The sequence below is a fragment of the Taudactylus pleione genome, unplaced genomic scaffold (assembly GCF_031769625.1).
Source record: "Taudactylus pleione unplaced genomic scaffold, aTauple2 ptg000117l, whole genome shotgun sequence".
Classification (NCBI taxonomy): domain Eukaryota; kingdom Metazoa; phylum Chordata; class Amphibia; order Anura; family Myobatrachidae; genus Taudactylus; species Taudactylus pleione.
The window spans coordinates 18,571,531-18,587,500 of NW_028284519.1; the positions used below are offsets into that span (position 1 = coordinate 18,571,531).

At 43.2% G+C, this 15,970-nt stretch overlaps 1 protein-coding gene across 1 annotated transcript in view; it reads left to right on the forward strand.

Moving 5' to 3' along the window:
* The window catches only part of HEATR3 (HEAT repeat containing 3), a 35,026-nt gene extending 20,027 nt beyond the window's left edge, over window positions 1–14,999 (forward strand). Inside the window, exons 8-15 of the mRNA XM_088471885.1 lie at window positions 1,678–1,768; window positions 5,953–6,110; window positions 6,706–6,788; window positions 7,123–7,259; window positions 10,463–10,551; window positions 10,792–10,935; window positions 12,161–12,337; window positions 13,926–14,999. Coding sequence (XP_088328011.1) covers window positions 1,678–1,768; window positions 5,953–6,110; window positions 6,706–6,788; window positions 7,123–7,259; window positions 10,463–10,551; window positions 10,792–10,935; window positions 12,161–12,337; window positions 13,926–14,048 — 1,002 coding nt within the window. The 3' untranslated portion in view covers window positions 14,049–14,999. The remainder of the gene's footprint in view (window positions 1–1,677; window positions 1,769–5,952; window positions 6,111–6,705; window positions 6,789–7,122; window positions 7,260–10,462; window positions 10,552–10,791; window positions 10,936–12,160; window positions 12,338–13,925) is intronic.
* The last annotated feature ends 971 nt before the right edge of the window (window positions 15,000–15,970 follow it).

Here is a 15,970-nt window from a genome sequence, read left to right on the forward strand (position 1 = left end):
CGGCACTGGTTCTCAGACCTTCAGGGTCTGTCCGTGGACAGTCCTCTGCGGTTGCCGCTACGACCGGACCTTCTGTCTCAGGGTCCTTGCCTTCACCCGGACCTGACTCGGCTGTCTTTGACGGCGTGGCTGTTGAGACGGCCATGCTGAGGTCCCGGGGGTTTTCCAGCTCTGTGGTGCGTACCATGTTACGAGCTCGGAAACCGTCTTCCGCGAGGATATACCATCGCGTGTGGCATACGTTCTTCCAGTGGTGTCGACCGAGAGGTTATGCACCGCGGGAGTTTCGTCTGTCTCGGATTCTCGCCTTCCTGCAAGCGGGACTAGATCATGGGCTTCGCCTTGCTTCTTTGAAGGTACAGGTTTCGGCCCTATCTGTCTGGTTTCACCGTAGGATTGCTACAATCCCGGATGTGCGCACCTTTATGCAGGGTGTTCTCCGCATTCAGCCGCCCTTTGTTCCACCTGTGGCGCCTTGGGATTTGGCTGTGGTCCTGAGGGCTCTCCAAGGACCGCCGTTTGAACCACTGGGCTCAGTGGATCTTAAATGGCTAACAGCTAAGACTGTTTTCCTTCTGGCCATTGCTTCGGCCAGACGTGATTCTGAGTTAGGGGCTCTTTCTTGTAGACCCCCTTTCTTGGTTTTTTTTATGGGAACAGGGCAGTGCTCCGCACTCGGCCCGAGTTTCTTCCCAAAGTTGTTTCCCAGTTTCATGTTAACGAGGAAATAGTTGTTCCGGCCTTTAACTCACCGGGTCTTTCCGTGGGTGAGGCCTCTTTGGATGTTGTGCGGGCCTTAAGGACTTATGTTGACCGCACTTCTTTGTTTAGGAAGTCGGACGCTTTGTTTGTCCTCTATGGCTTCCGTAAAAAGGGTTGGCCTGCTTCAAAGCAAACTTTGGCAGCCTGGATCCGTATGGCTATTTCTGAAGCTTATCTTCATGAAGGCCTACCGGTCCCTCCTTCTCTGAAGGCTCATTCCACTAGGTCTGTGGGTCCTTCGTGGGCAGCTCGACGTGGTGCCTCGGCAGTTCAGATCTGCAAGGCTGCTACGTGGTCTTCTGTCCATACCTTCGTGAGGTATTACAGGTTTGACACCTTCGCCTCTCAGGATGCTTCCTTCGGGCGGCGGATTCTCCTTTCTGCACAGGAGCGTCCCCACCCTTAAAGGATACTGCTTTGGGACATCCCCAAGGTATCCTGTGGATACCCTATGGACCCTGAAGTAGAAAATATGAGATATGCTAAGAACTTACCCTTGTTATCTCTATTTCTACGAAGTCCATAGGGTTCCACAGGACTCCCGCCCTGTCGCACCTGTGCTGCAGATGGGCTTTGCTCTGGCCACCGGTTTTCCGTCTCCCTCTGGTGAGAATGTGATTCTTGTATGTGTCCAGATCTTTGTTCTCTCTCTTCCTTCTCCTCCTCCGGCCTATGGCTTGGTAACTAACTGAGGTGCCTTGGCCCGGGGGCGGGGTATAGGAGGGGGACCTAGTGCATCCTGGGAGGCTGAAAGCTTAACTCTTTGGTGCCCTGCGACTGACGTCACACCTATACCCCAAGGTATCCTGTGGAACCCTATGGACTTCGTAGAAATAGAGATAACAAGGGTAAGTTCTTACCATATCTCATATTTTTTATTTCTTTCATCTCAGTCAATATGTACTTGTGTTGTAGGTGTCCGAAGAGGAACTTGGGCAAGCTTCGTACTTGCTGGTGGCCCAGAAATCCGCATTGGAAATGATTGTGAACATGTGCTGTAGCGATGGTTTGTACATATTTTGCAAATATCTGATATTAGATAAATTAAGATCAGTTTTGTTCTTAGTATCTTAAAGTAGATATTCTATACAAGATACTAAGCACTTCTCTGAGGATTCTAGACCATTACTCAGAAATTCAACATGTTTCTTCTTCCTGATCGCTACACATTTGGGGACAATTCAAAAAACCACGTACGCTGAGATTTTACCATATTACAGTCAGGTGCATAAATATTGGGACATTGACAGAAATTTCATATTTTGGCCTCTTTTCACCACCACAATGGCTTTGAAATGAAACAAACAAGATGTGATTTAACTGCAGACTTTGAGATTTAATTTGAGGGTAATTACATCCAAATCAGGTGAACGGTGTAGGAATTACAACGGTTTCTATATGTGCCTCCCACTTTTTAAGGGGCCAAAAGTAATGAGACTATCAACTCAAAAGCTATTTCATGGACAGGTGTGGGCTATTCCCACGTTATTTCATTATCAATTAAGCAGGTAAAATGTCTGGAGTTGATTCTAGGTGTGACATTTGCATTTGGAATCCGTTGCTGTCGACTCTCAATATGAGATCCAAAGAGCTGTCACTATCAGTGAAGCAAGCCATCATTAGGCTGAAAAATCAAAACAAACCCATCAGAGAGATAGCAAAGACATTAGGTGTGGCCAAATCAACTGTTTGAAACATTCTTAAAAAGAAAGAACGCACCGGAGAGCTCAGCAACACCAAAAGACCCGGAAGACCACGGAAAACAACTGAGGTGGATGACAGAAGAATTATTTCCCTGGTGAAGAAAAACCTCTTCACAACAGTTGGCCAAATCAAGAACACTGTCGAGGAGGTAGGTGTATATTTGTCAAAGTCAACAATCAAGAGAAGACTTCACAAGAGTGAATATAGAGGGTTCACCACAAGATGTAAACCATTGGTGAGCTACAAAAACAGAAAGACCAGATTACAGTTTGCCAAACAACATCTAAAATAGCCATTACAGTTCTGGAACAACATCCTATGGACAGATGAGACAAAGATCAACTTGTACCAGAGTGATGGGAAGAGAAGAGTATGGAGAAGGAAAGGAACTGCTCATGATCCAAAACATACCACCTCATCAGTGAAGCATGGTGGTGGTAGTGTCATGGCGTGGGCATGTATGGCTGCCAATGGAACTGGTTCCCTTGTTTTTATTGATGATGTGACTGCTGACAAAAGCAGCAGAATGAATTCTGAAGTGTTTCGGGCAATATATGCTCATATTCAGTCAAATGCTTCAGAACTCATTGGACGGCGCTTCACAGTGCAGATGGACAATGACCCGAAGCATACTGCAAAAGCAACCAAAGAGTTTTTTAAGGCTAAAAAGTGGAATGTTATGCAATTTCCAAGTCAATTCCCTGACCTGAATCCGATTGAGCATGCATTTCACTTGATGAAGACAAAACTGAAGGGAAAATGCCCCAAGAACAAGCAGGAACTGAAGACATTTGCAGTAGAGGCCTGGCAGAGCATCACCAGGAATGAAACCCAGCGTCTGGTGATGTCTATGCTTTCCAGACTTCAGGCTGTAATTGCCTGCAAAGGATTTGCAACAAAGTATTAAAAAGTGAAAGTTAGATTTTAGGATTGTTTAGTTTGTCCCATTACTTTTGGCCCCTTAAAAAGTGGGAGGCACATATAGAAACCATTGTAATCCCTACATCGTTCACCTGATTTGGATGTAATTACCCTCAAATTAAATCTGAAAGTCTGCAGTTAACGCACATCTTGTTTGTTTCATTTCAAAGCCATTGTGGTGGTGAATAGAGGCCAAAATATGAAAATTCTGTCAATGTCCCAATATTTATGCACCTGACTGTATATTTACAATACTGAGTGGTATTTCTCCTTCATCCACCAGGGGACACTGGAGTTCAAGACAGTGGGGTATAGACTGATGGATGAGAGGAGCTGGCACTTTAAATCTTTAAGTGTGAGTGACTCCTCCCCCTTTATCTCCCAGAAGCCCCAGCTGTAGAATTGTGCCCGAGAAGCCGGTGACATGGGGCTGAGCTCAGCCCAAAACTAAGGGGTCTATTTATCAAGCAGTGATAGGTGTGGAGAAGTGAACCAGTGGAAAAGTTGCCCATAGCAACCAATCAGCTTTTCAAGTAGTATTTATCAAGTACAGTCTATACCAGTGATTCCCACCCACGGTCCTCAAGGCACAACAGTCCTGGTTTTAGTGATATCCATGATTGTACACAGATTGTTCAAATCAATATAACCGAGGTACTAATTAAGTCACTTGTGCTCAAGTATGGCTATCCTTAAAACCTGGACTGTTAGTGTAAATTGATGGTCTGGTCTATACAGTCTATAAATAATAGATAGGAGCTGATTGGTTGCTATGAGCAACTTCTCCACACTTTTCACTGCTTGATAAATAGACTCCTTTAGTCTTTTTATATTTATTTTAACCTTATTTATTTTCATAGCTTCCCAAAGCATTGAGGACAGACTGACAGAGAGCTGCATCTGTCAGCCTGCTACATGGAGGCATCAGGAGGGACCTGCCGCCACTAATAAAGAGTGTGTGTCCGGGTCCCAGGCATCCTGGCAGTAGCTCATGGAGCTTACTATAGAAGCTGCGTCCGTGCTACCCTATGCCTTTTTGGCAGTCCTGACCGCCAGCAGAGGAAAGTATAAATCTCTTTCCCCGAACTTGTGGGGGGACTGAGATAAATTTGCGACCCCACTGCATACATGCCGACAATCGTCTCCCTCCTTCCGGGAGGGAGCTGATTGTCGGCTAACAGCAGGGGGCGTATCCGGACAGTTATTACATATTGGGGGCGGAGCCGCACAATCGCGTCGACCCCGGCCCCTCTTCACATTCATTTTCGGCATTGTGAAGCAGGGGCCGGGGCCAAGATGACTCGATTCAGCGCGAATCGCATCACCCCCCACCCCCGCTGCAGGGATTTCTAGTTTATTCTGGGGGTGGTCGGGAGGGTTGGTGGATGCCGGGAGGCTTGCCTGCTTTTCCCTGGGGGCCGGGAGCGGCTCCCGGTCAAATCGGGAGGGTAGGCAAGCCTGCCCCAATGGCCTTCCCCCGCTTGCGACGCTCCCTGTGTAGCTGAGCTGCAATAATTCAGCAGGCTAATGCAGCCAACCTTGGTCCTTAACTTTTAAGGTCGCCAGCTCTAATCCCGGCGTAGGAAAGTTTTTCTTAACCGGCACTAGCGTGAAAGAAGGGGGCGGAGCTAACGCGCATAGAGTCGCGGGTCCAGGTGGGGAGCTCCACGGCAGTGTCTTTCTCTAATGGGAGACTGTACAACAATTACTATGTATTTAGTTGGTAGGGATGATTCCTGCTCTCTGTACAGGGACACAGCAACCCTGCATACTCTGACAGCGCGTTGCTTTGTCGCGTTTGTCATTAGCAGTGAGAGCTGGCGGGGAGCGATCATTCCCTTTAAATGGGCTATTTTGCCTTCATGGGACTTTAAATTATTGCCCTCCAACAACTTTTAACCCAATCCAAGCTTTTATATGATCTCTATGAAGTTATTTAGTTTGTTGCACTTAGATATGATGCAGACCAGCATGGCACTTAGATATGATGCAGACCAGCATGGCACTTAGATATGATGCAGACCAGCATGGCACTTAGATATGATGCAGACCAGCATGGCACTTAGATATGATGCAGACCAGTATGACATTTAGATATGATGCAGACCAGCACGACATTTAAATTTGATGCTGACCAGCACGGCACTTGAATACACTTCTGTCGAGTAGTAGTAGTAGATTTGTACCATATCCAAGAGAATTAAAATAACTCTGCCAAGTTGGTACAAAGGCTTTGATGGACAAAAAAAAGGATACAGAAGCATAAAGTAATGCTGGGGTTCACAACTCCAGTCCTCAAGTACCATTAACGGGTCAGGTTTTGTGGATTTCTTTAATCATGCATAGGAGAGTTAATTATCCCAGCTGCTTCCACAGGCATAATTTCAGAAAACATGACCAGTTGGGGATACGCGAGGGTTAAGAACCACTGAAGTAATGTATTTAGTGACGGTTGTAGTCATCTAAAGGGTAAAATTATCTTTTAAAGTGTTGGGTGCCATCCATTATAGTGTATTTCACATTGTGTTGTGTATAGCTACATAAATAGTATTTTTATGTCCTCAGATCCATCTGATGATGAATGGGAAGAACTTTCTAGCAGTGATGAGAGTGAATTGTGCCTGGAAAAGGCAGTGATGGATGGAGGCGGCCAGCTGATGTCACCACTCTGTCTGTCTGCTGAAATACATTCTGCTCTATTGAGCCACTTTATCCCAAAAAAGGTGCAGTTCATAATAACACACGCTCCGTCTCCAGTACTCTGGGGAATACTTGTAGCCATGGCTGTATCGGCGAGGCAGGATTTAGGCGTCACTGGGAAGGGTGTGGGAGTGACAGCAGTCTTTCAGTGACTAATGTTACTTTGCCAGCAGTTTATATCACTTCACTCATATTGCCCACATCATATAGTTAGAAAAGCGGGGATTCAGTACCCTCACTGGGACATTTTCACGCTCCTGCACATAAAGAAGATCCATTTTCCTCCTTTATGCTACAGCCACTTGGTCACACTGTAATGTAAAACCTGAACTATTGGGGTGCCCTGAGGACCGCGTTTGGAAATCTGGCCTACACACAAATCTGGGCTTACAGTATGTATATTTATCATAAATCCTAGCTTGCTTCGCCACAGTTTTAGCAAGCCTTAACAGCCAAACACTGGCAGGGCATGCTAGGATGTATAGTTCTTCAGCAGCTGGACCGCCACAAGTTGCCTATCCATTATCTAGGTCAATTATAAAGTCTTTAATGCTTAAGGAAGGGTAGAATATGTTGATTTCAACTTTATTTAGCTGTGTTTTTCTGTTTGGCCACTAGGTGCTGGAAAAGACTCATTTCCCAAATGGTGATACATTACAGATCTGTAGACAGACGGCAGCGTGGAAGCCATTAATTACAAAGTAACTTTTATTTTATTTCCCCTCTTTTCTGGAAACATAGGGTTCAATCAAATGAACACACTTTAAATTGGTGTCACACATTACACATCTGGTGATGACATCCTATTGCAACAGAAACCTTTAATAACGTTCATGTGATTGTATATTTACAGTAAAGGGTTCGCCTATGCACTTAGGTGCTGTGTTTTGTAAATAGCTTACATATGTGTTTGCTATGTTTAATTATCCTCTTATAAATGTTATTGGTTTATTCTGAATGCGAGTTTAGTCCAGGAGATAACGAACTGTGGATGCCTAGGTTACATTGATAAAGAACCAATGCTGTTTGTTGCAGACTGTACATCGTCCAGCACAGGGCTCTGACCTGCCTACATAATATCTTGTCTATGCTGGATATGGAGAGTTTGGGAGGAATATCCGCATTACAGGAGCTTTCACTGCACCTTTCAGAATTAGTCTTCACTGAAAAAGGTAGGGATTTCCTTTCTAATTATAGTGCTTTTTGCTTTGTTTTTCATGTGTCACATTGAAAACAGTCCACCTTTTAGCAGTGTTTACATGTTCAATGTCGACTTAACAACTATGGACATGATTCAGCATTGGGAACAGAGTAAGATATAGCAAGTCATTGTTCATCTTGGTAAAACCATACTACACTGCAGGTGGGCCAGATAAAAAAAATATGCAGAGAGATTTAGATGAACAATTAGGGCTATGCTAGGTTATCTGTACATGATTCAATAGTTTGGCTTCTCTGACACTTGATGGGATTGATATTCTAGAATTTCAAATAGTTTAGGAAATCCTATTATATTTATTGGATTTAAGACATGTAAATAAAGTTGCAGAATTTGTTGCATATTACAAACTTTATGAAGGGAATGAAAGAATGGCTCTGAATTTCTACTGCATTTACAGAATATCTGGTCTCATTAATCCTTCATGAAAGAAATACTGGTTTGCATGTAAATACATTGTCAAGTGTAGCTTTTTATTTAGCATACAAACAAATTAAACTGTCTGCATGTAATAAATACACCATTTTTATGTTTTTGCTGAAATTTCTATAATTAACCAGAAGTGGAAGCAGTTGTTCATTTTTACATTAGTACCATGTACACATCTCAGTATGGTCTGCAATCTAAAACTTGTAGGTCTCCATGCCTGCAAATTAAAAATGGGGTCGGTCTAATGTTAGTTTGTTGTGGAAGCTAAACCAATTAGTTTGTTTTTAATATATAACTTTACCTAGCCTGTAATAGAGTTTAATTGTTGTCGTTTTGTATCCTTTAATTTTTTTGTGTGTAACATCTATTGACCACGATGTTATTTTATGTATTGCACTTTTGTCATGAATGAAGCTGCAACATAACATTGGTAATGGTATTACATCATTTATGTACGATACCACATCAGCAGTATTACAGTTTAAATACTCCACTTGTACATACCAGTAATGGCTAGCAACCGAGTAATGAGAGCACACCCACAATGTAAGACTCATACCTCTCCTATTTAAACATACTCCCCATGTTGAGTTTGAATGACCTTGGGATGAGGCAGTTCTGTGGGAGGCGCTCGTCAGGCACCCAATCTTGGAATAATTCTTAACTCTGTGTCATGAGCACTGTAATGCTGGGTACACACTAGATGATCTGTCGTCTGATCCAGCTGATCGGAGCGACATATCAAGCACATAATCTAGTGTTTACCCGCTATGTCTCTTAACGGTGTGCGCTCCCACATGATATCGTTAGCGGGGACCATGCTGCCGAATGCAGCATTGCTGTCGCTCCCGGCATCGGCAAGTGTGTAAGCACAAGCTGATGCCGGGTCTCGTCACTAACTAGGTCTGTACACACTAGTGTACCGGCCTTAAGACTATTTGCACTAGCCAACTGGTGCTGATTGCACCTGGTATCAATCCGGCAAAAGCTCCCATATCAAATCAGCACTTATCGGGCTGCCTTAAGCCTGTTTATTAACATAAATACCCCAAAAGCAATTATAGCACTTTTAAAAAGGAATTAAAACCCTTGCACTACAATGAATGCAACATAACACACAATGGACACAAGAGCAGAATATCATTCTATTAGTAGCCATCCCTAGCTTATCTGCTCCAGGCTTGTTTAACGCTGTAGAGCAGTGGTCAGGGAACGGGTAAATTACCCCACATGGGGTAAAAATGAAATTCCTGGGGGTAATGGACGGACAGCCGGGCATTCATACGAATCATTCTATAATATAGATTGATTCATATGCATGCCCGGCTGTGCCGCAGGGAGGATCTAAGCCTGCTGAGATGTTATTACCAGTGGGCGCCCGGCTCCTTTACTGCAGCGCCGCGTTAGCCGGAGGCTGGAGTTCTCTTCTGAACTCCAGCTTCCGGCTCTTTCCATGCGCACTATGGGAGAGACGTCATGACGTCTCTCCCATAGTTCCAAGGAGCAGCCGGGCGGACAGGACGGCAGCGTATGCATGAGTGGGGATTAAGGTAAGTGTTTTTTTTTTTTTTGTACAAGCGGCACTACTACAGGGGCATTATATGGGGGCACTACTCCAGGGGCGTAACTATGGGGGCACTACTCCAGGAGCATAACTATGGGGGCACTACTACAGGGGCATTATATGGGGGCACTACTACAGGGGGATAACTATGGGGGCACTACTATATGATTTCCTTCCTTTCAAATCAAGGGGGTAACGTTGGCGTATCTAAATATATTTTGGGGTAAACGGTAAAAATGTTCCCTGACCCCTACTGTAGAGGCTTCTCTCTTGTCACTACAGGCAAGGCGGTGGTCCTGCTCCACTATCGCCTTACTTTACACAGGACAACCGATCCACCAGGAAATCCACTTAGTGAAAAAGTGCAAACTTCACGATTCCTCACTGTAGGCTCCATTTGTTCTATCAGATCAGAGGAAGCTGTAACCCCGCAGGGCAGTGCTTTCCTAGTTTGCTTACCTGATTGGAGGCTCTTATCTCCTGGGGCTGGATCATCATCCTGGCAGTGGCCATCACAGTCCTGATGCCATTGGCAGATCAACAATATCGGTAGATAACATATAACGTTGCTCATATGCAGCACATCTTTGTGACACACCTCCCGCCAGCATTGGCTCCTTGCTATACATATTTCAGGTGCAACAAAGGATCTTCTGAAAATAGCCCAATCTCTAGTGATGACATCAGCGAAAGCATTGTCATGTTCACTGCCATTTACAGTAATTGCTGCTTTGCAGATAATCGTTCTTAAGCTGGCTGGCCTCTCCTTAACATTTTTAAAGAATTGCCTCCTGTACACACTGTAGTTCACTTCCTGGTGCTCCCATAAGGAACAACGGCAAATGTTAAGAAGTCCCTTTTGGACAGCCTGTTCTATAGCTATAGAGTGTGCTCCGGTTTCCTGCCACAGTCCAAAATCATGATGAGACATTAATTGGCTGCTGACTACAATGAGCCAAAGTACTTGTGCGGTATCAGTAAGCACTAATAGTGAGGGGATTGATGTGTATTCACAGTGCACAAAAATATACAGTATGATCATGGTCGAGCAGTGTTTGTAAACCGCTTGACACATCATCTATTTTCCAAGATGACTTTGCGTATTGCTTGTCTTCTAGCATCGAAATATGTTGGTTTAATGAAATATCTGTTTTTGACATTAGATATCCCAAAGCGAGATGAATTTTTAGAAGCCGTGAGCAGTGCTGTGCGAGCATTACTACAGACTATGGCATCTAAAGGAATGACACAGGTATGTGTCCACCAAACGGAGACCTGCAGCCTGTCTGAGTGCATATAAACAAGCCCCCCCCCCCCCCTGCCGACCTAAAGAAAGTGTTTGTGTCAACATCTATGGAACTTTCTTCATTTTGACTTAGTCTGCTTCTTCTCCTCTCTCCCTGCTGCCTTGTTCTGAAGATATATAAATAATATATTTTTTATATAGTGAAATGACCAATATGAAGTTATTGATTCCGGCTTCTCTTTACAGTGTATGACCCCAGAACAAATAATGAGCTTTTGTGAGGCTTGTGTCTCCAGCAGCAACACCAGTACAAGGGTGAACGCAGTCAGTATTATTGGTATCACGGGCAGCACACTGGCGAAATCTGAGAACACGGCAGACAAGCTGAAGGTACATCTAGTCACAGCATGAACTCCTATATACAGAAGCATTAAAGCTATTTTTATGTTCTATTAAAGGAATGATAAACTGAGAGGTTATTGAATTGGAGAAGTGTCTCCAAAATTAGTGCTGGCTTTAGATTAAATAAGACCTTGGGCTGAAAGCCATTCAGCGCTTACTACATGATGTGTTATGGTCAGTCCTGGTACACATTTTACTAGAACCATTTTTACATCTTATTACCGCTGTATACATGTATTTCATTGAGGGGAATATGCTGGAACCTTTAGCCTGCCCCAATGCCAGAACCAATTTTGAGTGTAATTTGGATCTAATAGTGCTTCAAATATCAGCAACTATTTAATTTAGTTTACACCTGATCACTGTTACCATGGAGGAGAGAAGCTGGATGCTGCCCCAGGCTTTCTTCCAGAGATGCCCCCGATTCACCAGATGTCCTCTTGTACTTCCTAATTCAACTCTGTGCAGCAAATATTCTAAAGAGTGGAGAAGAGGACAAGTAGAAGTTGTCCATAGCAACCAATCAGCCTCTACCTATCATTTTTATAGAATGTACTTGATAAATGCTAGCTAGAAGCTGTTTGGCCACTATCAGAAATAGCTTCAGTTTTTCACTCTTTAGAAGGTTTGATACACTTCCCCCTTTTTTGGGGGGGGTGGGGGAGGTGTGTGTGTGTGTTGTGTGTGTGTGTGTGTGTGTGTGTGTGTAAGACATCAGCTTGGTTCCTAGACAAAAGTAGCAGATACATCTCTTGTACTTTGTATTGGGTTTCCTCTACTCCTGAGTTGTCTGACCCATCCCTGGGAGACGTTTTGCTTGCAAATTGAATAAATGATTGTAGACTTGACGAATAATTAAATTCAGTAGCGCAGATACATCTTATGAGTAGAGTATAAAGGTGAGTACCCACTAGACAACATGTCGTCCGGTCCCGCGGATCGGAGCGACCTATCTGGTACATCAGCAGCATGACACGTCCCTTCCCTCCCGTCGGAACCCGGCATGCCCGGGTCCTATCGCCGCTGATATCATGCTGGGTGTTATTTCACAAGTGCCAGTGCAGTCATATGACTTCATTATGTGATATGTTAGAAAATGTAATTCTTTATGAACCCAGATTTAAAAAAAAAAAAAAAAAAAAAAACCTATCACAGCATTGAAATGTGTTGGTAAATTGACTTTTTTTTTTTACACCTCCCCTCCCCCTTCCAGCTGATAGGAAATGTTCTCCTTGGAATTGCAGCTAATGATCCCTCTCTGGTAGTGTCTGGGGGGGCGCTGGATGCCCTCTTTGATGTATTCGCCGATGGTGAGGAATCGGAAAAGGCTGCAGTGGAGATTAATCTCCTCCAAGCCCTTAAGAAATTGCAACCAGCTTTCAAGGCAAAGGTACGGACTTGCTGCTTGTCTATCTGAGCTTCCAATGTAACGGGCTGTAACTGGCGTGATGTTGTTTACAAATGCGTGCTCTGCTGTGTAGTTATCAACTTTTACATATTCTGTGTGTTAGTAAATGCAGTTTAAGGAAACATGGACAGTGTGTATGGTTCTTGACAGGAAGAACTGAGTTTCCCTACCATCTGTGGGTAAACCGCTTCCAGCCCTGGAGCCATTACTGCTATTAACCAGTTAACTGACGTCGCGTGGGATGGGAATGCAGCCAACTGTGCTTCAGCTGACAAGGGCCCTCTTTCAGAGCCACTCGCTAGCGGCAGTACGCTCGTTCCGAGCGATGTTCGCACATCTGCGCATGCGTACGGTTTTTAGTACGCATGCGCGAACCAGTCAGTGCGGCCGAAAATCATTTGTACGCAATATAGCGAGTGCCTGCTATTTTGAGTGACAGAATGAGGCGTATGTGGGTGGTAACAGGGGAAGGTGCTTGAAAACGGGGAGTGGAGATCTGATCGCAGGCGTGCTTAAAGGTCAAAATGGGCGTTTTATGGGTGTGCATAATTAATACAGCAGCGTCAATGACCACGTCACTGGGTTATTTTTAACTCAGAACTGCTCGCAAAATAGCGGTTGAAAAAACCAACCTCAAGAATAGCGAGCAGTTCATACGCTGTACGATGTACTCGATTAATCTAATAAATAGCGGACATGACGTATGGTGCGAGCGGCCAGGGGGCGTTTTTATCAAATAAACGAGCGTATGTTTTGCTCGCTCGTTCAGACTTAGAGGTGGGAACAGACTGCAATGTGCGAACGGATCATTTGCATAGCCACCCCTTGTTTTCGAACGAACGCAAATAGCGAACGGCTCTGAATGAGGCCCAAGGTGCGACCGCACCGTCCCGCTGTGTTTTGGAAGAGGAAATTTGTTCTACAGAACGGATCCCCTATGACTTTCCTGCGGACCTGGCAATTTCTGACCGGTTTTGTCCCAAAAAAAAAAAAAAAAATCAGTTAAGTGGTTAAAAGTAACGCTAACTAAAACTGCGAAGCAGCTAGGGAGAGGATTGTATCAGGAAACAGTACATTTTCATAAACATGAAAAATAGAAATAAAATAGCTGCCATTTAGATTATCCAAATATCAGATCTGGGTATGCACTAGACGATTTCTTGGACGATATGCTGGATTGGACCGACATCTGGATCGTCTAGTGTGTATCACTATGCGCGCTCCGAGCACCAACACCAGGGCCATTCCGTTTTGAACAACTGGGCGACCCAGCTGCCGATGCCAGGAAGGTGCATGGTGTAGGTGAACGATATATCTGGCGGTCTTTCACCGGTTCACGCAGTGTGTACCCGGTATATCATTCAGTACCGTCGGGCGTCGCATTGACGGGTCGTCTATTGTGTACCCAGCCTTTAGTCTAAAAAATATCATCATGATTTGCCTTAAGAACATGTGTTGACTGTGTGCATTGAATGCATATTTACAAGTACTTATTTCCATCGTCCATGGGATGTTCGTTAGGAGATGTGGAATAGATTCCTTACCTTACATTCTTTCTTGTGTCCAACAGATCCGTAAAGAAGGCAGAGAGAAATACAGTACCGACCAATTGTGCGTTCTGGACAATGTGAGAACAAATCTGAGGCGGTTCATATCTTATCTGGAATCTATAAGGAAAACACACAAAAGATAAACTATAAAAATATAACTGAAAAGCTAATATATGTTTACCCAATGGAAAAGACACTAGGAGTCTGGATATTTTTTTTATTTTTTTTTAATATTGTTACAATCAGGGAACTGGAGTAGCGACTTCTGATTCTACAACTTCCAATATAATCTAATAATTGGTTTTCTGAAAAAAAAAAAAAAAAAAACGCGCTAAAAGTTAAAGATAAAGCTAGTTACCTATTATCTCCCAAGACCAAAGTTTAATTTGGTAAAAACTTTAAAAGCAATATCTAAAAAAGGATATTACATTTATGGCATCTCAAAAAGCCTACCCAAATGTACCATTGTCTTTTGTACGCTGTTATGCTGTAGTGTGACTGTACAGGACATTACGCCGGCCACCTGGAGTGGCAATTATCTATATGTTCTCAATTTTATAACCACAATGTAAAGAATATTTTATAGGTCCTTTACAGGTTGACACAATCTCCAGTACGCCTTCTGGTATGCATCATGCGAAAACCCCTTGCTGTCAAAATTAATTCAAATGTATTTAAGTTGTACTTCTAACTTGTTCAGCTCACAGTGGGTTATTTGCTGGCTGTATTGTGGAAAGTCACAATAGGAATGCAAAATTCCCTGACAATTATGGAAAACAAGTAATAGTTGTCCCAAAAGGTGTGAAAATTTAACCCTTTTTTTTTTTCTTTTTTAATATATATAGTTTTTCTTTTTATCAGAAATGTAGACTGTTGTGAGGTCAGAAAATTGCTGCTTTAATTACATGATGTTGGACACAGCAACAAATCAGTGATGGCCTTGCCCTTTAATGGGAGGAGCTATATTTTTACTTTGCTATGAATGTCATTTTTTTTTTTTTATTACTATTTCAAAATCAGTGTCATGGGGTTGTTGCAATACAGAATTGTTTCATTAAAATGTGGAAAAACCTTTACAAAAAATAAAGATTTTTTTTAAACTTAAACCATGTGATAGTTTGTCAACATTTTAAATTTGTCCAGAAAATGTATATGTGATCACTGCATGAAAAAAGAGACTTGATCCTGAGGATATTCCATGTTACTAGCTATAGTTTTAAGGGAGAACTCCGGCCAGACCGACATTATTTGAGCCCTAACTCCCTCTACTAGTAGAACAGAGAGCGTCGCTCACCTGGGATTTTACCATCAGCTCTTCTAGCATTCAGAATTTTCATGTTATGTTTGGGGAGTTCACCAATAAGAAGTGGTGTGATAGGCTACCTTGCAAATGGCAGTCTCTCAATAAGGTGTCACCTTGAGTCCTCATTGAGTGATGCCTGTAAAAGCACTGCACTGTTATTAGTTAGTAACACTGGAGACCTCTGCCCATGTGCAGCTGTGCGTAGTGTGAAATGTACATTATGAGGCTGATGCAGAGATGAGCGCAAGACTGCTATAATTACCCTGCATTGTATTCGGGCTTGTGCGCATGTTTACGACCACTTCCCTTCTATATACATGTCAGTGGATGTGTATAATCTCATATGTTTTATGTATAGAAATTCAAGTGTTAACATTTATTACAAATATTCTAGTGGGGAAGAAAACTAAAATAAACCTTCCTAAATAGGAGTAATATCATTGACCTGTGTAAGCTCAGTCCAATCTATGCTAAATCAAAATATCACCAAGTGGACACGTGTTAGAGGAGGATATAGATCTATGATAATGCCATGAAGATAAACCTGGCTGTACAAAAGTGCAGGACAAAAATAAACTGAATCAACATGTGAAAGAAATATAGAAATTGTCAAATAATTATGTATAAAAAAGCAAAATAAGAACAGAAGTAAATCAAATAGTCCATTTAGATGGAACGGTGTGGCCTGGAGTAGCAAGGAGTAAGCAGCTTTCCTTAGCTCTCCTGCACAAATCCTCATTTCTTGGATATTTTATGCTTCAA